General features: G+C 44.7%; 1 protein-coding gene across 1 annotated transcript in view; it reads right to left on the bottom strand.

The window, feature by feature from the left end:
• Nucleotides 1-280: 280 nt before the first annotated feature.
• The window catches only part of LOC138785648 (guanine nucleotide-binding protein subunit alpha-14), a 97,198-nt gene continuing 71,160 nt past the window's right edge, over nucleotides 281-26,318 (bottom strand). Inside the window, exons 3-7 of the mRNA XM_069961811.1 lie at nucleotides 10,606-10,760; nucleotides 7,896-8,024; nucleotides 4,936-5,065; nucleotides 2,496-2,649; nucleotides 281-1,313 (exon numbers count right to left, since the gene is read on the bottom strand). Of these exons, the coding sequence (XP_069817912.1) occupies nucleotides 1,123-1,313; nucleotides 2,496-2,649; nucleotides 4,936-5,065; nucleotides 7,896-8,024; nucleotides 10,606-10,760 (759 nt within the window). The 3' untranslated portion in view covers nucleotides 281-1,122. The remainder of the gene's footprint in view (nucleotides 1,314-2,495; nucleotides 2,650-4,935; nucleotides 5,066-7,895; nucleotides 8,025-10,605; nucleotides 10,761-26,318) is intronic.

The raw sequence follows: 26,318 nt of genomic DNA, 5'->3' as shown, positions 1-26,318 counted from the left end.
ACCTGTGTTCTGTTAGGCATGTCATAGTCAATAACATTTTTAAAAACAATAATTCAAAGAGGCTGCTGTGAAGTTGAACAAACAATATACAATACCTTTCACTTAACAAGTTAGGACAGATACTGTACATTCTGCTCCAGGAACTTTCAAAGTCATATAAAACATTAAATCAAGAAGTACTTTATTGCTCTTAAAATGAACGAGCATCAGCAGCAAATCTGCAATAAAATAATTTTACCATAAATCTAGATCATATACAGCGTAGTGAAACCACTTAGTGTCAAATGATTTAAAATGTAATTTATTCATATTCAAACAGCCCTACTGGAAGAGAAACATGTAAAATATATGTATATATGCTCATACATATATATACATATTATTTATAAAGAGATACATATTTACAAATATCATTACAATGGCAATTTCTTCTCTATCTTTGGTTTTACATTGTAAGTAAAGTATTAGCTCCTTGATTAACATCATAATAGTGAACCTATCATTCATTATATGGCCCTTTTAAATAATGATAAGGAAGGATGTAATGGTAGCCATGTTTTACTCTTTAAGGGGAAAAAAAAAGACACAAACATTCTAGAATTAAAGTCAAGCACCCCAACCTATAAAAAAAAAATCATAAAAAGGTTTCTCTAATAAAAATGTTGTGTTGCTTTAAAAGAGCCAAGGCAACTCTGGTTATAACAAAACCACAACATAAGTATTAATAATAAAAAACAGGAACTTGTCGTCTATTTGTGCATTTCTCATATTGTACTCTATGAAATAGTCTCTTGAATATCCAATTGTAACAAACATTGGAGAGAATAATAAAAGCCAAAACGTGGGCAGAAAAAAGGAAATACAAAACGGAAAAAAAAAACGCACTTAAAAAGGTTTGTACACCACATTAAAAATAAGAAAACAGTAAACATCAGGGTGAATTACCGTCTCTCTTCCAGATTACATTTCTTAAGAATCAGAACACAGTACGTTTGTAGGAAAATATAGCATCTCATCTCTGTACTCTTGGGAAAAGGGGGAGGGGAGCTGGGAATGACCGAGGAGACAGTCGTCAGTACAGAATGACTATTAGGATAATCCACAACCTTCATTGTCCAGTTTTTACACTAGATTGAATTCCCTCAGGTTGAGCTGTAAGATAGTGTCTTTAACAGCAGCAAAGACAAAGCGAATGTTCTCTGTATCTGTGGCGCAGGTGAAATGAGAGTAAATGACCTTCTCTTTGTCAGGGTTCTGGTCTTGGTAGAGCTTCAGAATAAATTCCCGAGCTGATTTGGCATCTTGCTTGGGACCTTAAACAATAAGACAAATGTGGTATCAGTATTTCAACAATAGTAAGGTCTAGACTCTCACATGCAGTTATCAGCTACATTTTAAATGGGCATTGTCAGAGAGACATGACAAATGTTTTGATCGGTAGGGGTTTGAGTGTTCAGACTGCATCCAATCAGGAGAACAAACTACATGAAGTCCTTGTGCCATGATCACTCTTGGCTCTCATTTTCCGACCTGGTCAGCCCCGTAGGCTTACATTATGCAGCCATCCAGGTCACACAACACAGAGCCGGAAGAGAACGCACTATGCACAGACTCATTCTCTTGATCAGCAGCACTCTAATCAGACCCTGAGTGATCAAAACTTTTGACATTTCTCTCGGATGTCAAAAGGTTTTTTTTTATGACAGCTACTTTTTAAATGTCAGTTTTTTTGTTTTAGTCAGGAGTGGATAACAAACTGACAAAAGTATTGTAAAAGGAAATACTTTTACTTCTCTCTTCTGTTTTCCTGAGTTTAATTAGGAAAAACTTCATGTGTAAAGGTAGTCTAGGGCCTCCTTCACATACTTATTTTCACAATAGACCTGCCACTTAAATTTAGCTGCATGAAAACTGTTAAAATACAATGAAAGACACTTTTTTTTTTTCGTGTCTTCTGAAAACAGTGTGTAAAACCATCTTAATAGAATTACAACTGGACGTGAATAGAGAAGCTATAGCTAAAGAGCAGCAAGAAAACCTGGACTGAATCTGCTTTTATGATGGGCAGTTATGTCACATGCATCAAAAAAGCCACAAACCAAAGTGTACGCAGGTTTAACAGCAGCTGAATACATTGATCTGAGATGGCATGTATTACGCTAAGTTATCACTCCGTGTAACAGGGCCTTTAGTTAATTTAGCAAAATCTTTAAACACAACTGGCTGGGTACTAGAAACCATGGTGTTCTTTGTCTTTCTTCATCAAATTAATAAGATTTTCTATTAGAAGATTCACCTCTATTAATATTTAAACAAAATAAACATTTGACTATTTTGTAAAAAAAAAAAAAAAAAAATCATAGGAAGCTTCCTTCCATCAGCTATACACCGTATTTCATTTTTTTTCTTTTTCTGGAGATAAACAGATTCCATTTTAAGAAAAGGTTCGATATTCACAGAGACCATCCTTGATAGTGACGATTGCTGTTGCTTACCATTAAACTCTGGAAAGTAGTCAATTAAATGTGAGAATAAGATTTTCTCCTCTAAAAGATCCTTCTTGTTTAGAAACAGAATGACTGAAGAATTCTGGAACCAGGGGTAGGTTATAATGGTTCTGAACAGGGCTTTGCTTTCTTCCATTCGGTTCTATAACAACATACAAATAATGTTTTAATTAATAAGCCAATACCAATCCTAAGGAAATAGTGACCAAAACACTACTGTGTGAAAGTGGCGTAAGTCATTGTCTGTGGGTCTAGTATATGGTAAGGGGTATGAAGGCAACAGTGGCTACGGTCATCACTTATTCAGCATAGATGCCAGATTGTTTTAGCCTGTCTAATATCCAGTGTGGACATTAGAATGATCAAGAAGCCAATGACAGAACACAATGCTGGTTATGTAAACCTTTTACCACTGTAAAGCCATTTTTCTATGATGAAAAGAACAAACCATCTAAAACTAGTGTACAGGATCTGCTGCAGACATCAATGTATTTAAATGATGGAACACATCATAAAATCTGCTACAGATCCTGTATCTGTGAATGGACCTTTAAAGAGGATGTACCACCCGGTACATCCTCTTTAACCTGAACGCACGGATCGATCGGCGCCGGCACGGGGAAGCCGGTGCCGCGGTCCGTTTTTCGGACCACCGCCCGGTTCCCGTGCACGGCGCCCTTCGATCCAGCGGTACCGGCCGGTGCTGAAGCACTGGAGGCGGGCCGGGCCGCACCCAGTGGGAGGGAATTCCCTCCCCTGTATGACACGGCTCGCTTAGAATGAATGGAGCCGCATCATACAGGGGAGGGAATTCCCTCCCACTGGGGGCGGCCAGGCCCGCCTCCAGTGCTTCAGCACCGGCCGGTAACGCTGGATCGAACGACGCCGTGCACGGGAATTGGGCGGCGGTCCGAAAAACGGACCGTGGCACCGGCTTCCTCGTGCCGGCGCCGATCGATCCGTGGGTTCAGGTTAAAGAGGATTTACCGGGGGGTACATCCTCTTTAAAGTGAGTTGTTGTTCAAAACGTTAGTCCAAATAAAAACAGATACATTAATTACTTTAGAGTAACCTGACGGAGACCAAGCACCAATAGTAAACCAACACAGACAAGATATCCACTTCCAATATACTGATGTTGATCCTTATTATTTTAAGGAATATAAATACTTTGCATGCATTGCATTGTGAGCAGGCCCCTCATAATTTATTCTTACAGTGGGGAAAATAAGTATTTGATACATTGCCGATTTTGTAGACCTGCGCAAGGCTGGGATGGGCTACGGGACAACAGGAAAGCAGCTTATTGAGAAGGTAACAACTGTTGGCGCAATTATTACAAAATGGAAGAAACATAAGGTGATTGTTAACCTTTCCTAGGTCTAAGGCTTCAACCAAGATCCTGCCTCGTGGAGCAAGGATAATTCTGAAAAAGGTCAGGAATCATCCCAGAACTACATGGGAGGTCCTGATCAATGACTTGAAAAGAGCTGATACCACAGTCTCAAAGCTTACCAATCGTAACACACTATGCTGTCATGGATTAAAATCCTGCAGAGCAGGCAAGATCTCCCAGTTCATACCTGTTCAACCCTTCCATAGGGAACAAACTTGTTGGAGTAAGATATTTACAGTCTGTTAACAATAAATCGCATGAGCAAGGGGGAGGAGTCTATCCTCTGAAACGTCCGCCATGGGGAGGGATGGTTTGGACTGAGGGGAGAGTACACATCAGCCTGTGAGCATGTCCTTGTGTCCTGTATGAGAAGCCTAATAAAAAGCTAATCCTGAATTTAAGGTCAACACCTTTGTGAGTATAAGTTCGACAAGGAGCAAGAGTTCAAGCGTCACAGTACAATGTATTTCCCGTACATTATTGCACACATCTTATTGTATGAATTTGTACAGTCTGTTAACAAGCAAGGGGCTAATTATCTGTAAAAAAAAATCTTTGTCAGGTTGTCGTCATTTTTCAGCCAGGTATTCCCTAGGATTCATGTAGCTGGAGGAGGTCGGCACTCCGATGCCAGGTGGTGCCTGGGTCAGGATATAGAACATCAAAAGGAAAATCCCGGCACTCGCCAACTTCTGCAAGGTGATTTATTTTACAAGTGCATATACAGACGGACGGGTAAGGACGCGTTTCGGCGTAGAGCCTTTCTCAACAAGGATTCAGACAGGGCACAAAAGGGTTACCTAGGGTTAGGTTGGAGATGGGGCCACCGACCTAGGGAAGGTATCTTCAATTATTAGGGACAGGCTTTGTAAGGGGTTTTTTTTTTGTGATAGTTTAGGACTGTGTATATATTATTTCTAGCTCATAACAGTAAATAGTGAATTTTTACTGATCTAGTCTCTTTGAGACTACAAATAACAAAAGACACCAACGCATTAAACAGAAACATAATACAAATGTTTTCAGACTTACTTCATTATCACATTCTGCAAGAACCTGATCATATTCACTCAATGCCACCAGGAAAATGATGGAGGTAACGTTTTCAAAACAGTGAATCCACTTCCTTCTTTCTGATCTCTGACCACCGACATCCACCATCCTGTTTGACAAGATGAACACCATCATTATGAATGAATGAAAAAATAAATGGATATAGGAACATATACAGTCATATGAAAAAGTTTGGGCACCCCTATTAATCGTAATCATTTTTAGTTATCAAAATTTGTTTTTTGCAACAGCTATTTCAGTTTGATATATCTAATAACTGATGGGCACAGTAATATTTCAGGATTGAAATGAGGTTTATTGTACTAACAGAAAATGTGCAATATGCATTCAAACAAAATTTGACAGGTATAAAAGTATGGGTACCTCAACAGAAAAGTGATAATATTTAGTAGATTCTGCTTTTGCAAAAATCACAGCCTCTAGTCGCTTCCTATAGGTTTGAATGAGTTCCTGGATCCTGGGTGAAGGTATTTTTGACCATTCCTCTTAACAAAACAATTCCAGTTCAGTTAAGTTTGATGGTTGCCGAGCATGGACAGCCCACTTCAAATCATCCCACAGATGTTCAATGATATTCAGGTCTGGGGACTGGGATGGCCATTCTAGAACATTGTAATTGTTCCTCTGCATGAATGCCTGAGTAGATTTGTAGCGGTGTTTTGGATCATTGTCTTGCTGAAATATCCATCCCAGGCGTAACCTTAACTTTGTCACTAATTCTTGAACATTATTCTCAAGAATCTGCTGATACTGAATGGAATCCATGCAACCCTGTGGCGTGCTTGCAGAAACGTCTTCTTTCACATCACTCTCCCATACAGCTTCTCCTTGTGCAAAGTGCGCTGTATTGTTGACCGATGCAAAGTGCCACCATCTGCAGCAAGATGATGCTGCAGGTCTTTGGAGGTGGTCTGTGGATTGTCCTTCTTCTCTCGGCCTTTCTGATATTTTTCTTGGCCTGCCACTTCTGGGCTTATCAAGAACTGTCCCTGTGGTCTTCCATTCCCTTACTATGTTCCTCACAGTGGAAACTGACAGGTTAAATCTCTGAGACAACTTTTTGTATCCTTCCCCTGAACAACTATGTTGAACAATCTTTGTTTTCAGATCATTTGAGAGTTGTTTTGAGGAGCCCATGATGTGACTCTTCAGAGAAGATTCAAATAGGAGAACAACGTGCAAGTGGCCACCGTAAATACCTGTTCTCATGATTGGATACACCTGGCTATGAAGTTCAAAGCTCAATGAGGTTATCAAACCAATTTAGTAATTCAGTAAGTCAGTAAAAAGTAGTTAGGAGTATTCAAATCAAGAAAATAAGGGTACCCATACTTTTGTACCTGTCAAATTTTGTTTGAATGCATATTGTACATTTTCTGTTAGTACAATAAACCTCATTTCCATCCTAACATTACTGTGTCCACCAGTTATTAGATATATCAAACTGAAATAGCTGTTGCAAAAACCCACATTTTGATAACTAAAAATGATTAAGATTAATAGGGGTGCCCAATCTTTTTCATATGACTGTACATTTTATAAATAAAGCTGTATTATCTCAAAGTACAGAAAAAGTAACTTAACATAATGTAAGACTTATTTGTATTCTCATTGGGCCTTTGGATATAGCAAGCAATTCTACGGATATTTATTTTAGTTCCTAGAAGACCTGGGATATATAGTTTTCTATCTGCTTTACTATGCACTTGCATGCTCAATAAGGCTATGTTCAGACTAAGTAAAATACGGCCTTGTTTTTACGTAGTGTGAACCCTGCCTAAAAAAGAAGTTCCAGGGCCTCATTTTTTAGAACTTAAGCCATTCCTTTATTATTCTATGTTTTGTTGAGCTATATGACAAACAGATTTTTAAAAGGGGTTGCCAACTTTATAGTAAAATAGTTCAGTGTACAGTATTAGTAACTGTACTTACTGTATATACTGACAGCAGCTCCCTGTGTAGCTCATAGAGCTACAATTATACACCCCTCCTCCAGGGTGTGCTGCCCTGCTCCGTGGTGATGAGCGAGTTTACAATAATAACAAGGAGAATTGCTTGCTATCTCTGCAATTTGCTTCGTTATTATTGTAAATTCGCTCATCTCTAATTCCATCCATAAGTTGGCCAAACATAGAGGAGCACCTGTGTCCCACATAGGCATGTACAGGCTCAGCGCAGGACACAGGGAGGAAAATGATCACATGCTTGGTGAGCTTATGGACAGACTCACCATCCAGCAAACAGACCAGGATGGCACAGCTTGAAGGAGGGGTGCCTAATATCAGAGCTGTAAGGCACACCGGGAGCTAGTGTCACAGTATAATGAACATTTTTACACTAAAGCGGCCAACCCCTTCAATTCACAGCAAGAACCATGCCTTGACAACTGTACAACCAATTCCCATTATGTTCTAGCACAGTTTCACAGAATTTTTGAGAGCGCAAACTAATGAGGAATTCTACTAATTTAAATTTGTATTAAATAGTCATTGCTTCAAATCCCTTGCCTTCATTAGCTTAGATCACAGGTGCCAAACCTATGGCCCTCCACTGTTGCAAAACCAAACCTTTGGATGTCCAGGCATAATAGCAATTGTAGGTTTGCAACAGCTGGAGAGCCACAGGTTTGACACCACTGGACTAGATTACTCCTGCCACATTTGTAAATCACATAATTTACCAAAAATTACTCCTTACCCCCAATAAAACCTTTATAATCTTAAGGTCCCCATACACTTTGTACTGAAGGCTTTATACCTATTAGCTAGTCAGTATTTAATGTATGTATAGTTCATTCCCAGACAACATGCTATAGATCCCAGGCTGGCCGTTGCCCTAAAATAAATAGCATCTACTGCTTTGTCACCTGCGAAATGTGCTTTCACCCTATTTTCATCAGTTTTAAGAGAATAACTTACCTAAAAATAATATTCTCTAAATCAAAAGGATACTCAATGATTCCAGTAGTAGGCACTCTGACTCGAAGTACATCTTGTTGGGTGGGAATGTAGCCAGTAACAGAAATGCGATCTATGTCAGTAAGGTAGCTAGGAGGAAAAACAATTGACAAAATAATTAACCAGGCCAATTTCAATTTTTGTGTTTTCATTTTTCCCTCCTTGTGCTTAAAAAGGCCATAGCACTTGCATTTTCCACCTAGAAACCCACATGAGCCCTTATTTTTTGCGTCACTAATTGTACTTTGCAATGACAGGCTGAATTTTTTCATAAAGTACACTGAAAAAAACAGAAAAAAAATTCAAAGTGTAGTGAAATATTTTTTTTAAAAAAAAGCATTTCTTTTATTTGGGGTTTTTTCGTTTTTACGCTGTTCGCCCTGGGGTAAAACTGACTGGTTATGCATGTTCCTCAAGTCGTTATGATTACAACGATACGTAACGTGCCGGGGTGACAGGCTCCCGACCCCCCGTTACAGCCCCCTATACTCACCTGATCCCGCCGGGTCCGGCTTCCTGAGCCGGTCGGGTCACGGAGATATCAGCTCCCGAAGCCCGGCGCACGCGCTGACAGGAGAGTCCGATGCCTATAGAGAATGACGGAGCATCGGACTCCCCATTCATTCTCTATGAGCGTATCTCATATGATACGAGATATCTCCATGACCCGACCGGATCCAAAAGCTGGACCCGGCGGGATCAGGTGAGTATAGGAGCCTGTCACCCCGGCAGGGGGGGGTGACAGGTCCTATTTAACAAATACATGTTCCTTAAAATCTCTCTATTCCCATGCTTATAGCGCTTATATCCTTTGGTCTATGAGGCTGTGTGAGGTGTCATTTTTTGCGCCATGATGTGTTCTTTCTAGCGGTACCTTGATTGCGTATATGCGACTTTTTGATCGCTTTTTATTAGAATTTGTCTGGATTTGATGCGACTAAAAATGCGCAATTTGCACTTTGGCATTTTTTTGCGCTTACGCCATTTACCGTGCGAGATCAGGAATGTGATTAATTAATAGTTTGGGCGATAACGCACGCGGCGATACCAAACATGTTTATTTATTTTTATTTATAACATGGGAAAAGGGGGGTGATTCAAACTTTTATTAGGGGAGGGAGCTTTTTATTAAAAACAACACTTTTATTTTTACTTTAAGGGTATATTCACACGAACGGATCTCGCTGCGAGCCCGGCAGGTCCTGGCAGTTCCCATACACTACATACTTGCTGCGGTCTAAACGACCGCAGCGAGTATATAATTCTGCCGCCCTTAACCCCTTCTGCTCCCTCCCGGCTCCCCCGCTGTAAGCATACTTTACCTGTCCTTGCTGCACGGGTCCGGCGTCCTGCTCTCCCGTCCGGCCAATCAGTGTGTTGCCCAGCTGCAGCCACTGATTGGCCGGACGGGAGAGCAGGACGCCGGACACGTGCAGCAAGGACAGGTAAAGTATGCTTATAGCGGGGGAGCCGGCCGGGAGCAGAAGGGGTTAAGGGCGGCAGAATTACATACTCGCTGCGGTCGTTTAGACTGCAGCAAGAATGTAGTGTATGGGAACTGCCAGGACCTGCCGGGCTCGCAGCGAGAATCTCGCTGCGAGCCCGTTCGTGTGAATATACCCTTACACTTACACTAGAAGCCCCCCTGGGGGACTTCTAGTATAAGCACTCTGATCTCTCATACAGATCTATGCTGCATAGATATGCAGCATAGATCGATGAGATAGGCACATTGATTGCTTCCGGCTGCTGCAGCCGGAAGCAATCGAGTGCCGAGCCGGGATCAGCGCCATTACGGCACAGACCCCAGACAGGGTAAGATGTGTGGATCGCTCCTCCGGGAGAACATCCCGGAGGAGCGATCCTCCCCACTAGACACCAGGGAATGGCTGCATCAAGTAATCTGACTTTGACAGCTGCATCCGATTACTTTATTAGCGGGCAAGGTGATCGGACCGTGCCCGCTAATAGCCGCGGTCCCGGGCTACAAGCGGCACCCGGGACTGCAGCGGTTCAGAGTGCGGCCGCCGCGCAGACCCGCTCTGAACACATGGAGGCGGCCCTGGACGTACGGGTACGTCCAGGGTTGTCTAGGGGTTAAAAGCAAATAATGGGTTTACGGACAAAATTGTATCCAAAATTCTATGTACCCATAGCATCCTATGAACATTTTCCCATGAGAACAAAAAGATAGACTTATACTGCAAGTACTCCTCCTCAACGGCCCGTGTTCATGACATCTAACGGCCCTATTACATGGAGAGGGTATCTGTCAAATCAGTCAGATATTGCCCCATGTAGTGCAGTTCTGGCCAAATACTTATCAAGCTGTGTAATAGGCTCTGTAATGTAGCGCCAAGCTAGCAGATCAGCACTCGCTTATACCGCAGGGTGGGCTGTGTAATAAGGCCATAAGAATCTTAAAATCTGAATGTTTAATTTAAGGAAAAAAAACAATATGTGTAACAAAAATCAGAGCTTGTTAAGATATAAAAAAACCTGAGCTGTGATTGGTTCCTAAGGGCAAATTACAACAGTTTTTGTTTTAAACAGGTTGATAAATCTGGGCCTTTAGGTTTGGGCATAATGTTGCTTCCCCCTTGCTCAAGTTTGGGGCCTTAGTTTTCTTGTTTGAGCCTGAAGTTGGTCATAGTCCTTACAGTGCACTTACTATTTAGCAGAGTCTGACAGCTGGTACTCTCTCCTCCGATCATAGCACTCCTGGATCCCAGGGTCCTCCCAGAGTTTTTTAATTGCTTCTACGTGTTTCCTTTCCAGACTGTTTACTTTATCTACCTCTACTTCCCGGACCAGCAAGGCATTTTCCTATCAAAAATCAAAAGAAGCTCAGTTGAGAGAAAAATATAAAAAAAAAATGAGTAAGTTACATCAAGCAACAAATGTGAATTCATTTTTATATAAGCAAAACCCATAATTTCCATTAGTTATGTAATAAATAATACATTTAAAAAAGATTATGTCTCACTAACAATCTCATACAATATGCCTGTTAATAAGCAGAAAGTTCTATGCCTCTAGAGGGCAGCCTTCTCCCATAAGTGATATTTGTGATCTGAGCTTTCACATATCCTAAAACAACCTTTGAAACATGGCGGCAGCAGCAGCAGCCATAGGAGAATTTTTCTACTGCTTAGAAATTTTCATTACAATAAGGCCATATTCACATCTATTCTGTTTATTATGTCACTGGTATTTGGTGGGATCCCGGCAAAAAGGTATTTCAACATATACTGCGATGTACCCAACAGCAGACCCATTGATTTCAATGGACCAAACATAATCTCTTTTCTTTTGCAGGATTTTAAAGACACAAACTAGTTTTTTGTTCCCATAAACAAAACGTAAACACTTAGAAAACAGTCCAAATATAGTTAGTTGTAAACAATGAGGTATACATCTAAATAACTTTTTGCTGGTATTCCTACATATACCAGTGACATAGTGATCACAAACATGAAACAGTCTGACACAATCTACCTTAAACCTATGGAAAACTTATGTATCAATTTTAAGAGGATGAAATAAAAACATCCACCGTCACAACCATGTGGTGAACCGACACGTTTCGAACTCAAGACGTTCCTAATCATAGTATGCATAGTGGTATACTTAATAGATCATAACAAAGTTTAAATATACTTTAAAGAATAGAAGCACATTCACTGTATTGTTCTTAAAGAGCACCATCATATTGTATGCAACTTTTACAAGGGAAGAAAAACAAGAGTCTGACTTGGAGGCTCGGGCACCCAAGCAGAAAAATAGACCTAATTTATTTTACACAAGTAAGTGACATTTCTGACTCACGTTTGTATTGGTGAGCCTACGTTCCCCACAGAAATGTAGGGTAGACATACATGAGATGCTAGCAGCTTACTGTGCCCTCCTATCCTATATGCAGGAGCATTCCATATACACTATATTGTGATGTATATGTGCAGTAAATGGACCTGACAGATGTTAGTCTATTTACATTTCACATCATCTCTGGAAGGTCTTGGTACTTGTGAACTCAGCTCAGGGTCTGTAGTAGACAACAAAAATGGCAAGAAAATGCTTCGCTCATAATCTGTATCCTCGCAAATGTTGTATAACTCAATTTACATAGCACCAAAATATTCTGCAGCTCTGTACAGAGAATGCACTGACATCTGTTCCATTCTCAGGTTCACTATCTAATCTTCCTGTCTCAGGTATAAACTTCATAAGGAGCCATGACCCTTTCATCAGCCCCCTAATTCTTGGGAGCTTACATGTGGTACTATAGCAAAAAGCAATAGGCACCTAGAAAGGTGTTTGCAAGATCAGACTACAAAAGGGTTAATGTGTAGTCTGTTGTCATGAGGACTGCAATCACTACAGCTCATGTGCAAATTTACAAAGGTGCATATACCCTTCATCTCCGAGGAGCCACCTTTCATCCATCACACAGGTTTGTAAATACACTTGTTTTCTAAAGCAGACAGCGACATTTTCAGTAACCCAGCGAACGCAGAGCTCCATAGAGTGAATTATTACTGACCCTGTTACCAGAACTTACAAGACAGAGAAACATTTCCCGCTTTAAAATAAAAAAAAAATAGACATGACCTATGTGCTTGAAGAACCTGCAACAAGTTAACTGGTTAAACCACATTCTCCAAGTTAATATTGGCGGACATACACAATGCAAAATACATACAATGAAGTGCAGAGTTGTGAGCACAACATGGGGTCATACTTCCATTCTGATGGGCAAAATAGCATAGCCTGCTTCACTTGTCTACCAGAAAACTTGCAGATCCAATAGAAGCCTATGTGATCCATCGGAGTCCATTAATCTATTTAGCAAAACAGTCCAAAAATAATTCATCATATTGTTCACAGATCCCGTAAAAAGGGGAACATCTATGACCAGTTTAGACAGAACCTTATATTTATGCACACGTCCGTCAGGTTACATGTATTTTGTTATGTAAATATCACTTGTCTTGGTGGTTTTGGACAAGTGTGTATGGTAGATATGGTAGGTACTACACCACAATAATATACCAGTCAGGGCCGCCATCAGGAATTCGGGGCCCCATACAACCAAAGTGTCTGGGCCCCCCACATTAATAAAAAAAAAAATAGTGTGTTCGCCCCACGCCTTGCTGGGAGGTATAATTTGGTTCCGATCAATTCTAGAGAACTGGCTCATATACCCCATTTTCCCTAGTGGCTTAAAATGTAACCTCTGTTATACAGTTATAAAATTGTAGAAACTAAATGTGAACAAGGTGCAATTTAAATGTCACCATACAGACACTTACTTGTATAGCTGTCTCTTGTGCTCTGTATGCAGTGCATTATATTCACCCTTGCAACATACAATTTATAGCGTGTCTACAAGCCCAGCGGGGCTCATTATGATGGAGACTAAAACTTATACAAGAGTGGGGTAGGGGTTCCCCTGTATTCAGAATGCTGTTGAGTACTAGGCAATGCCCCGTTTGGGGTTATTGAATTTCGAGGGTCTGGGGGGCTGTTTGATTTGTATATGTTCACCAATAATAATGCCCCCAGAGGTGCCCCCATACACTAATAATGCCCCCAGAGGTGCCCCCATATACTAATAATGCCCCTAGAGGTGCCCCCATATGCTAATAATGCCCCCAGAGGTGCCCCCATATACTAATAATGCCCCCAGAGGTGCTCCCATATACTAATAATGCCCCCAGAGGTGCCCCCATGAACTAATAATGCCCCCAGAGGTGCCCCTAAAAAAACAAACATCCTACTCACCTAATCCGCGCTGTGCATGCAGCAGCTCTTCCTCCTCTTCGGGCTCCATCTTGCGAGCCGCAGGGACGGGACTTCCGGCAGGCGTGATGACGTCACATGATCACGCCTGCCGGAGAGGTCACGGCCCGGCCTCCCATAGGCTGCTGGTATGAAGTGCCGGCAGCCAGGCCTGTATTTAGAGTTTATGCTGCCCTAGGCACTTTGCACGCTGAGGCGCCCCCCCCCCCCCCCATTACTGTACATGCATGGTATATACCCTGGCACTTGGGTGTCGCTCTGCTTGATGCCCGCTGTTCTCATCAAACAAATGTGATGGAGGAAGGAAGGAGGCCGGGGACGTCTTAGTTTGGGGGCCGCTTCTGTCCAGTGTCGGACTGGGGGACCTGGGGCCCACTAATATAGAACCAGTGAGACACGACATGCTGACCCGCTCCTTTCCTGAATTCATCTGTATCTGTGACAAATCCCTACATTTATACAGCTCTCAGGGTATGCTGGGAGTTGTAGTCTCTGAGAGGACAACCCTGTAATAAATCACTGTGTGCAGAGGCTCCTGGTGGCTGCAATCTGTGGGTGACAACCATTAGCCCTGAAGGTCCAGCAATACATCTGTCTACACTGTACTACAACTCCCAGCATACTCTGAGGGCTGCAGACTGTCAGTACATGCTGGGAGTTGTAGTGCCTGCAGCTGTTGTAGTTGGGTCCTATACACTGGATGCTTTGTGGCATATAAGAATACAAAGATCTGTGGGGGCTCAGTGCAGGGAAGTGACCCCAGAACATCACTAATAGGGGATAGAACAAAACATCTACCACTATCCCCTATTAGTGATGTTCTGGGGTCACGTCCCTGCACTGAGCCCCCACAGATCTATGTATTCTTATATGCTACAAAGCATCCAGTGTATAATGCACCTAGGACCCAACTACAACAGCTGCAGGCACTACAACTCCCAGCATTTACTGACAGTCTGCAGCCCTCAGCATATGCTGGGAGTTGTAGTGCCTGCGGCTGTTGTAGTTGGGTCCTAGTTTAAAAGTTTGCGCTAGTGTACTGTAGTGACCGCGGGGCTGTGTCAGTACACTACCCCAAACAATACACTGACCCATTTAGACCCCAATGGTACACAGGCTCTGCACACTATAGAAGTGATTACAGTGCAGTTACTAATGACTCACAGGTGACGTCTTCTCCGATTGCCGTCGCTTCTTGCTTTCTTCTCCATCTGGCGAAGAAGACTTCTCCGACCACAACTAGTCTGCAAGCAGGCAGCTGGGGGTGACTGGGGAAGGGAGGCAGCTGGGGGTGGCAGGGGAAGCCGCTGGGGTGAAGGGGAGAAGCTGGGGTGACAGGGGGAACGAGAGCAGCTGGGGTGACAGGGAGGGGGAGCAGCTAGGGGTGGCAGGGGGAGAATCTGGGGAGGCAGAGGGAGCAGCTGGGGGCAGGGGGAGTAGATGGGGGCAGGAGGAGGAGGGGGGTGCTGACAGAGAGGCTGGGGGGTGCTGACAGAGAGGCTGGGGGGTGCTGATGGAAAGGCTGGGGGAGAGGCTGGGGGTGCAGGAGGGTAGGCTAGGGGGAGAGGCTGGGGGTGCAGGAGGGTAGGCTAGGGGGAGAGGTTGTGGGGTGCAGGAGGAGAGGCTTTGGGGTGCAGGAGGAGAGGCTGTGGGGTGCAGGAGGAGAAGCTGTGGGGTGCAGGAGGAGAGGCTGTGGGGTGCTGGAGGAGAGGCTGTGGGGTGCTGGAGGAGAGGCTGGGGGTGCAGGAGAGGAGGCTGGAGGAGAGGCTGGGGGTGCAGGAGAGGAGGCTGGGGGAGAGGCTGGGGGGTGCAGGAGAAGAGGCTGTGGGAGAGGCTGTGGGGTGCAGGAGGAGAGGCTGAGGGGTGCAGGAGAAGAGGCTGGGTGAGGCTGTGGGGTGCAGGAGGAGAGGCTGGGGGGTGCAGGAGAAGAGGCTGGGGGAGAGGCTGTGGGGTGCAGGAGGAGAGGCTGGGGGTGCAGGAGGAGAGGCTGGGGGGTGCAGGAGGAGAGGCTGGGGGGTGCAGGAGGAGAGGCTGGGGGAGAGGCTGGGGGGTGCAGGAGGAGAGGCTGGGGGTTGCAGGAGGAGAGGCTGTGGGGTGCAGGAGGAGAGGCGGGGGGTACAAGAGGAGAGGCTGGAGGGGGTACAGGAGGAGAGGCTGGAAGGGGGTACAGGAGGAGAGGCTGGAAGGGGGTACAGGAGGAGAGGCTGGAAGGGGGGTGCAGGAGGAGAGGCTGGAGGGGGGGTAGAGGAGGAGAGGCTGGAGCTGGAGGGGGGGTAGAGGAGGAGAGGCTGGGGGGTGCAGGAGGTGAGGCTGGGGGGTGCAGGAGGTGAGGCTGAGGGGTACAGGAGGAGAGGCTGTGGTGTGCAGGAGGAGAGGCTAGAGAAGGTACAGGAGGAGAGGCTGGGGGTGCAGGAGGAGAGGCTGGGGGTGCAGGAGGAGAGGCTGGAGGGGGTACAGGAGGGGGGGTACAGGAGGAGAGGCTGGAGGGGGGGTACAGGAGGAGAGGCTGGAGGGGGGGTACAGGAGGAGAGGCTGGAGGGGGGGTACAGGAGGAGAGGCTGGAGGGGGGGGTACAGGAGGAGAGGCTGGAGGGGGGGTACAGGAGGAGAGGCTGGAGGGGGGGTACAGGAGGAGAGGCTGGAGGGGGGGTACAGGAGGAGAGGCTGGAGGGGGGGTACAGGAGGAGAGGCTGGAGGGGGGTACAGGAGGAGAGGCTGGAGGGGGGTACAGGAGGAGAGGCTGGAGGGGGGGTACAGGAGGAGAGGCTGGAGGGGGGTACAGGAGGAGAGGCTGGAGGGGGGGTACAGGAGGAGAGGCTGGAAGGGGGTACAGGAGGAGAGGCTGGAAGGGGGTACAGGAGGAGAGGCTGGAAAGGGGTACAGGAGGAGAGGCTGGAAGGGGGGTGCAGGAGGAGAGGCTGGAGGGGGGTAGAGGAGGAGAGGCTGGAGGGGGGGTAGAGGAGGAGAGGCTGGGGGAGAGGCTGGGGGGTGCAGGGGGTGAGGCTGAGGGGTACAGGAGGAGAGGCTGTGGGGTACAGGAGGAGAGGCTGTGGGGTACAGGAGGAGAGGCTGTGGTGTGCAGGAGGAGAGGCTGTGGGGTGCAGGAGGAGAGGCTAGAGGAGGTACAGGAGGAGAGGCTGGGGGTGCAGGAGGAGAGGCTGGGGGTGCAGGAGGAGAGGCTGGAGGGGGTACAGGAGGGGGGGTACAGGAGGAGAGGCTGGAGGGGGGGTACAGGAGGAGAGGCTGGAGGGGGGTACAAGAGGAGAGGCTGGAGGGGGGGTACAAGAGGAGAGGCTGGAGGTGGGGTACAGGAGGAGAGGCTGGAGGGGGGGTACAGGAGGAGAGGCTGGAAGGGGGTACAGGAGGAGAGGCTGGAAGGGGGGTGCAGGAGGAGAGGCTGGAGGGGGGGTAGAGGAGGAGAGGCTGGAGGGGGGGTAGAGGAGGAGAGGCTGGGGGAGAGGCTGGGGGTGCAGGGGGTGAGGCTGAGGGGTACAGGAGGAGAGGCTGTGGTGTGCAGGAGGAGAGGCTGTGGGGTGCAGGAGGAGAGGCTAGAGGAGGTACAGGAGAAGAGGCTGGGGGTGCAGGAGGAGAGGCAGGGGGGTACAAGAGGAGAGGCTGGAGGGGGGGTACAGGAGGAGAGGCTGGAGGGGGGGTACAGGAGGAGAGGCTGGAGGGGGGGTACAGGAGGAGAGGCTGGAGGGGGGGTACAGGAGGAGAGGCTGGAGGGGGGGTACAGGAGGAGAGGCTGGAGGGGGGGTACAGGAGGAGAGGCTGGAGGGGGGGTACAGGAGGAGAGGCTGGAGGGGGGGTACAGGAGGAGAGGCTGGAGGGGGGGTACAGGAGGAGAGGCTTGAGGGGGGGTACAGGAGGAGAGGCTTGAGGGGGGGTACAGGAGGAGAGGCTGGAGGGGGGGTACAGGAGGAGAGGCTGGAGGGGGGGTACAGGAGGAGAGGCTGGAGGGGGGGTACAGGAGGAGAGGCTGGAGGGGGGGTACAGGAGGAGAGGCTGGAGGGGGGGTACAGGAGGAGAGGCTGGAGGGGGGGTACAGGAGGAGAGGCTGGAGGGGGGGTACAGGAGGAGAGGCTGGAGGGGGGGGGTACAGGAGGAGAGGCTGGAGGGGGGGTACAGGAGGAGAGGCTGGAGGGGGGGTACAGGAGGAGAGGCTGGAGGGGGGGTACAGGAGGAGAGGCTGGAAGGGGGTACAGGAGGAGAGGCTGGAAGGGGGGTGCAGGAGGAGAGGCTGGAGGGGGGGTACAGGAGGAGAGGCTGGGGGAAGAGGGAGCGGCCGGGGGAGCAGAGGCAGGTGAGGCAGGTCCCCCCTTCCCATGCAGCTTCGGTCCGGTGAGCTTCCAGCACACGATGCCTCTATCACTGGCCGGAAGCTCACAGCTGCAGCCCCGCGGTCCAGGAACTTCTCTCCTGCTCGGCGTGATGACGTCACGTGCGCCGCTGCCGAGCAGGAGAGAAGGACCGCAGGGCTGCAGCTGTGAGCTTCCGGCCAGAGATAGAGGCAGCGTGTGCCGGAAGTTCACCGGACCGAAGCGGCACAACCCCCCCCCCAGGTGGCAAGGGGGGCCGTGCGGGCCCCCCTAGCGCGGCGGTCGGGGAGGGGGCGGCGGGCCCGCCGGGCCCCCCCCCCCCCATGTCTCTCAGGGTCCGGGCCCCATACGGCAGTACCGGTTGTACTGCCCTATCGGCGGCCCTGATACCAGTATTACCATAAGAGCAACACTAAGACTCCTCAGATTTAGAACTGATTAATTAAAATTATCAGTGAATAAAAACATTGTTTACAAAGAAAATACTATGGTTCTAAAATAAATACATGCCATATCGCCTGCATTGTTACGCCCATTCCGTAGTAATATGTATATCCCAGTATCACAAAGAAATACAGCATAAAAAAATTATACAGAGCCAGGGAATGGGGTGAGAGATAATTATACCCCCCCCCCACACACACACACACACACAAAAGTATATTCACCCCTCCACACCCTGCCAGTCCAGAGCTGTGCCTGCCATGCTGCAATGACATCTCTATATTCTCTATATACTCAGCACAAGGTAATGCTAGGTTTACACGGCAATTCTATACTTCTACAATGAAATCATTTTACCTTTCTACAATGCAGGTTTAGGTTATGTTCCCACTTTGGGAACATATCGGGGAAAGTGTTCGTCTTATTATATACACGGCACTATTAATGATCATCACTATTAGCAGCCGTCTATATATAAGGAGATGTGCATCAGAAACAAAACCTGAACACCTGCACCAAAGTGGGTTCACCTGATAAAAATCCGGAACCTTCCCTTTTTCCTGCTACCCTCTCCTTACCTTCTGTGGCACCCTTTGTGGTTATAAACTTTTGTTGATTCTAAAAGCTGCATAGGTTAAAAAAATCTAATTTAAAAAATCAAAACAGTTTAAAAGAACGGCCTGTACTATGTTAACCATGGCACTGATTTCCATGGAAAACTGAGCTTTTTCACTTTTTATTCACCTTAGAATCAGTGTGGAACACTAAGGGTCTATTCACATCATTAGCAATCTGCAAATTTTCATCCGTATTTTTTATTTTCTCTCCACAACTGTGAATTGTGACGTGTGAATAGGGCCTTAGTTTGAACATCGCTTTATTATAAAAACATTTTTGCATCTGTACTACGGCCACAACACAGACCACATATAGATCTCCTGATCTAAACTTGCCAAAGGAAATGATTTGGCCAAATGCAATCTTTGTTCAAAGATTATATGGATCCCAAAGTTATTATAGCCATACAAAGCCAACTTCAGTGCGTATGACTGAAAAATTAAAACTTTCTACTAGTGTCTTTTGTATTTTTTATAATGAGGTGTCTCTTCTAATCTCCAACTTTAGTTGTACTGTAGCTTTATTTTGGAAGTGGATGGCTCCCCCTTTTCTAGTCAACATTTAAAAACGTTGCCTTCTATTTGGAGAAATTCCAAGCCACATGGCCCACCCTGGATTCCTTCACTTCAGACTCAACTGAAATGAATTTATATGGTTTGCTCTCCTCTCTCCATTTCATAGTGTCTACGAGACTTACTGTTGAGTATTCCCATATGCCCTATTGTACCTCTGAGTTTACCTTTCTCCATTAATATGTAATATTAAAAAAGTAAAGTCCGGCGTCTGTAGAGTATGGGTAAAATAGAGTGAAACTCCAGGGGAAAAAGTAAGAATGCAGGAACGGAAACCTACACCTAAGCACAAAGTATCATTTTAACTCGATAGCTTATTTTTATAATTCTTCAGCGGAAAACCTGTGAATTCATTTGCACGCCTGAAGATTCTTAGGGAGGAAGCTTAGAAAAATAAGGGCTTGTGGGACTTGGCAGACTCCTTTTGGGTGCTACCAGGTTATTCTTTCTAAAACACCTTGTGCACAAAAGCTCTTACTGTGACGTCTTCACATGCATCTTAATAGAAATACAACTTACAAAATAATGAAAGGTTGTGTAATACATGGTTCAATTCCTTGTCTTTTCTAAGATTGATTTCACTGAATAAGAACGTTCATGTCTGTATCAAGAGAATCCATACAGAAAAAAATTGTATCCCATCTTGAATTCAGGCACATTACCTAAACTGATACATTATAGTAAACGGTGGGATGCCGCTCCAGGCACTGATTGGCTGAGTGGGCTGTCCATCAGCTATCCCCCTCCCCCCCCCAGGGGAAAATGCCTTCCAGCAGGGGTCCCAGATCCCGTGTTAGGTGGCACATCACGGGCACAGGGAGAAGTAATGCTTGAACACACTGGAATCTCCATCAAATCCAAGCAAAGACTTGTACAGTTCAATATGGAGTGGTGAGGAATAATGCTAATATACCAGTACCTTCATCTTGCCGCCTTGCACTTTCTTATGTACAGTCTCCTATGGCAGAGACAGTAAATACTCACAGCATTAGCAAGGCAAACGTCTTTTATTTCTTCGCTACATGGTATAACAAGATGCTCACAAGCTGAACATTTTCCCAAGTCCAAACCGCCTGCAGTCCAGGTGGACTTTTTGGAGGACAGACACTCCTCCTTCCTCATGCCATAAGGAAGGAGGAGGAGGATTTGTGCTCAGAAACGTCCGCCAGGGCTGCAGGTGGTTTGGACTTTGTATAACAAGATGCTCACAAGCTGAATATTTTCCCATGTACCAAAGAAATAAAAGAGGTTTGCATTGCTAATGCTGTATTGCTGTCTCTGCCATAGGAGACTATACATAAGTGAGTGCAAGGAGGCAAGATTTAGGTACTGGTATATTTGCATTATTCCTTATTACACCTTATTGAACGGAAAGAGGATCACAAAATAAAATCAGCAAAGAGCCACTAGTGTGGAAGGTTCATGTGCTTGGTTATGAAGTATAATATTTTACTTACCCCCAAAACAGTGCATGGAGAATACAACAGCACGTTTAAAACTCAAAGAGGCATAGTACATAGCACCACATTACAAATACTCACTATATACACCCATAAAACTAACATTTGGGGGGTCTAGAAAACAATAAGACTTCCATTATTGTGTTTATTAGAGTTTAGTTTAGTATAATCATGCGCCACTTGACATTTCATACATTCCCCTCATATAAGCGAAGAACGTGATTTACAAATAAGGAGGTTGTAAACAGAACAGTAATGAGGACCAACTAATCGAACCTTTCACTTAAGAGTAGTCCAGACAGATAAGTATTATTCCTGCGCTGTTTACCCGCACAGAGCCTATCGACAGATGAATAGGTCCTTTAATCGTTAACAGGTAATTGCCAGCACAGTCTTTTCCTTGCCTCACTGGTTTTGTTGTACAGTGCCACTGATGACAGCATTTCCCTATTCACATAGTGCCAGAATATAAGGGCACACAAGAAGCAGAAGTCAGGGAAGGAGCACAGGAGCTTTCATTTACTGTATTCTAGTCTATATATATACTGCAAGTAGTAGGAGAAGTATGTCAATAGGCCCTATACTAACAGCCTGGAAATGTAGATACAGACAAAGAATAGGTTATAAAGATGACATGCTTGGAATACAATATTTGTTTGGAGTCTTTGAAAAACGCTTACATACAGCAAAGAGGGGGTAAAGACGGATTTCTTGCAGGTACCTGCCTATACTGTACATATGACTCTGGATGTCTAACTTATAAGGTAGACTGTACGAAAAAGTGTGTATGTAAACTGAGCTCAGAGCTTGGGGGTGACTTCTTTTCAACACAGGACAAATAAGTTACTAGACTAGACATACACTTAAACATGCAGTTTTCCCGCAACATGTGCAAGATGTAGATTTACATCACAAAGCCCACTTTGTAACAATCTGAAATGTACAGGCAGCTTTCCCAGAACTTCCACTAGAGCCAGGGCAAACATGCCTGAGCCTGAACAATTACAACACACTTGTAAGGAAAGGGCTTCCCGTCTGTTACTGTTGAGCATGCAGTTTATGCCAGAAAGGACACACAGCTGAGCAGCCAGAGTTCACATGGCTGATCCTCCCTGCCAGGGGCCTCCTGTTACAGGGAAGGGAAATGAGATTGGATGCGATGGTGGATGACCTACATCCTGCAGGTTAATGTGTACACTTTTATCCCACAATATATGTCAGAAGGAGAGTGCATGCGCCTTGGCTTCGAGTCAGTATGTAGAGGGAAAATATTATGTGCAACAAGTGAGCCCAGCTTTCTTCTGTACCTGTCCAAATTCATCCTATACAGTGTGTGACGAAGATGGCATACAGGAGAACCGCTGGGAAAGAGGCCAACTATAGAATAGATGTAGATACTAGCAACATAGTGGAGGACAGTAAATATTTGGCTAAACCACATTAGATTTTATAGCGGGGTGCCTAGTAAACCATAAGATCACATTGTATTTAGAGGAAGTGTTTGCAAACACCGCATGTACTGCTATAGTTATGTTGTGAATAGGTAATTATTTTATATTATTATATATACATATTGAAAAAAAAAACACATTTGTGAATAATTATTAGCAAAATTTAGGGTGTGGTGTGTGTTTTAAAGGGGTTATCCAGTGCTACAATAACATGGCAACTTTCTTTCAGAGACAACACGACTCTTGTCTCCAGTTCAGGTGCAGTTTGCAATTAAGCTCCATTCACTTTAATGGAACTGAGCAGCAAAACCCCGCCCAAGCTGGAGACAAGAGTGGGTCTGTCTCTGGAAGAAAGCGGCCATGTTTTCGTAGCGCTGGATAACACCTTTATAGGGGTTATCCAGCCCTACAAAAACATGGCCACTTTCCCCCTACTGTTGTCTCCAGTTTGGGTGGGGTTTTGAAACTCAGTTCCATTGAAGTAAATGGAGCTTAATTGCAAACCGCACCTGAACTGGAGACAACAGTAGGGGGAAAAGTGGCCATGTTTTTGTAGCGCTGGATAACCCCTTCAACTCCATTTCTGCAAAAGGATTTACCGTTATGTGCTCATGGCTATGATCTTACCGCAGTCAGGAGGTAATGGTGCTTCCAGTGGGTGGCACAGATCAAGCAGGTATTAGCTGTAGTATACAGTCAACATCCAGCCATAAAGAGGGGGAACATCCCCCTAGTGTAACTGTGGATTGTGACCCCCGGCCAGCCATAGATAAAACCCTTCAAGGCCATGCTAATAACCCTACCCACAAAATAGGCACAATAGCTCCCATCTATTTTGACAGGAACACATTATTGATATCCTATAGGGAGTGAACTAAAAAAAAAAAACCTTGATTACACCAGACAGTGGCAGTAGTCATAGGAGAACTAAACACTATGAAATACGGTGATGAAAACAAATTGCTTGGTCCCAAAGTTCCAAAAAAGTTGGTCCCTAAATAGTTAACCTTATACTTGTGAGAATAGATGAAGTCCTCCACTATGGACCTGTAGTTAATAATATGCAACCACACTTAGGCTTTCTGTGTTCTCAATCCACTCCTGGTTTTGGTTGCAAAAAACTGAGCATAAATACGGTGTGGGAACATAGCCTCTGTGGGTACCAAGATATTAATCCTCCAAAATACTGTTGTATATACAAAATCTGACTGATCATTCCACTATTTCTAACAGGAAAGAATACTTCATTATACCACCATAAAAAATAAAGCACTAATAAATATTTCTGCATGTATAAGCCCAGAGCTATATTTCCCACTATATGACAATTACAGTCTTACAAGAACCCAAATATTGTAGGACTGTTGACTGTAAGACAGCTGTCAGTCATCAAATGGAAAATAGATCCCTCCATATACATTCAACTGTGCACACGTGTCTTCACCTGGATTCTGTCGTCAGAATCCTATAGCGACAGCTTATTTTCTAGAAACTTCCAGAGTTAGGGGGCCTTCACCATACACATTAGTTGGTTAGCTGGTCCTGCCAAAATCATCGGGCTCAGTTAACACAGATCTAATGGCTTGCTTAAAGCTACTCTGTTTCTACCAACCCGCTAATATCATCCATCTGATAAGAGTAAATCCTTACAGGTTGTTTCTTTTAAAGTGCACCTGGTTTCTTGGTTAGAGCAGAAAATGATGTTTTAGTCTGCAGCGCTGTGTCAAACTGGTGTGTCTGTGCCCCAGGTCTGAAACACCTCTATTTCCTTCCTCCCTACCCTCCTCATCATTAGAAACACCCCCGGCAGGATTTCTATTCATCGCTCGTCTAAACTGAAGCTGTGTCGCTACAACCCAGGTGCACCTAAGACAAGTGCTGAGAAGGAAAAATCCTGCCTGGGGTGTTCCTAATGATGAGGAGGGTAGGGAGGAAGGGAGAAGTGTCGCAGACCTGGGGCATAGACACCAGTATGACACAGCGCTGCAGTTTAAAACATCATTTTTTGCTCTAACAAAAGACACCAGGCGCATTTTAAAAGACACAACCTATAAGGATTTACCAAACTAGCGATTTGGTGGGGTGGGTTGGTGGATACAGAGTCGTTTTAAGAAAGAAAGCTGAAGCACTCATGTAATACTGCACTATATTCTAATGTCTGGTGCCAGGCACAGCAATTTATAAAATGTTAAACCAATTGATAGTGTAATTTTTTTTCCTAGAAATCTGAAGGGGTGTGCTATGCCTCAACATACCAAAGGATATGCTGGATTCAAAGCTCCAGCTAGCCCATCCTATGTTAGAAAAAAAAAAAACGCTTTGGTCTGACTGAAACTTGATTTTCTGCAATTAAAGTAGTTGTTCTGGCAACTTGTGTCTCGAAGAGAGCCAAGAGTGAGTGAACACATGCGTTACATTAATCTTTCCCTCCAAGCAGAATGCACAGCAACATTTTCAAGAGAAAACAGAACAATGTGTTCTTACTGAGCATGACTTACAATCCACCTATATTATGCTTTTTCAGATACCAAGACCTCGGCATTCTGTTACACATTCCTGTAATTTAGTGAAACTGAAGAATATCTATTGCTAAGAATTTAAATATTCAACAAATTCAAAGAAGTGACAGTAGCATGCAAGTCAGGAATTCTGAAGTGATATGTTTATGCCACGGAGGGGGTATAGGGTTGCTGGGACAATACAGTCCTACATAGAAAGCTCTAGCCATTAACCCCAGAGCCTAAAATGCCCTTAAGGACCGTAACAATTTTCATTTTTGCAGTTTAGTTTTTTCCTCCTCGCCTTCCAAGAAATATAACTTTTATTTTTCTATTTCCAGTGCCATGCGAGGGCTTGTTTTTTTCAGGAACAACTGTACTTTGTAATACCACCTTTTAATCTACCATAAAATTAATGACAAAACCCCCAAAATATCAGTTATAAGGTGAAATTGAGATAAAAATGAATGAGACAAGTTCCTCTGCAGCTATGAACATTTGCACTGGCACTTTATAATATGTATAAAAGAAAAGAAGCCGCCATTAAGTAATAAAGATTGATGCTTTAATAACTTTAGACCAATTTTTTAATCTGCCGGTTATCTATTTGATGAAGATCATGTTTAAAGGGCAATTGAGACCCCTAATACAGAGACAAAATTTCATTCAACCCTCATCACAAAATGTATACGAAAAATTTTCCAACTTTCATTTATTTAAAAAAAAAAAAAAAAAAAAGAAAAAGAAATCAAAACAAAACAAAAAGAATCAAAAGATTAATCAAAAATAACGGAGATTCACTCATAAAAGGCTTGAAATATTCTGTACTAACAATCTGTGCAAACATGTAATGCGCTCCTCAGTATACTTAACGGGATGGTGGTGTACAGTATTGAGCAGCGGGTCTTTACAGTGCATTTAGGCAATGTAGGTGTAAATTTAGGAAGAAATAGGGTGCTTGTGATGTACTCTCAAAGAGTGTTATTCAGAAGATGGTACAGAAACTAGAAACCCTGGAGTCATTGATCCTTTCTCATGGCAGAGGCCATCCAAAAATATCACAGGACACAATTCTTGCATATACATTCCTGCCATGTCAACATGTGGCAGAAAATGGAGCATAGCAGCAAATGTTTCACTTCGTAATGTAAGCTGTTTTACCAAATTCAACACAAAATGCAACTTTTAAAAGGAAAAGTCCAGCAGCCACAGCCTGCACAG

The sequence above is a fragment of the Dendropsophus ebraccatus genome, chromosome 3, assembly GCF_027789765.1.
Source record: "Dendropsophus ebraccatus isolate aDenEbr1 chromosome 3, aDenEbr1.pat, whole genome shotgun sequence".
NCBI lineage: Eukaryota > Metazoa > Chordata > Amphibia > Anura > Hylidae > Dendropsophus > Dendropsophus ebraccatus.
Note: the sequence above shows the minus strand (reverse complement) of the source record. Positions and strands in the feature narration are given on the sequence as shown.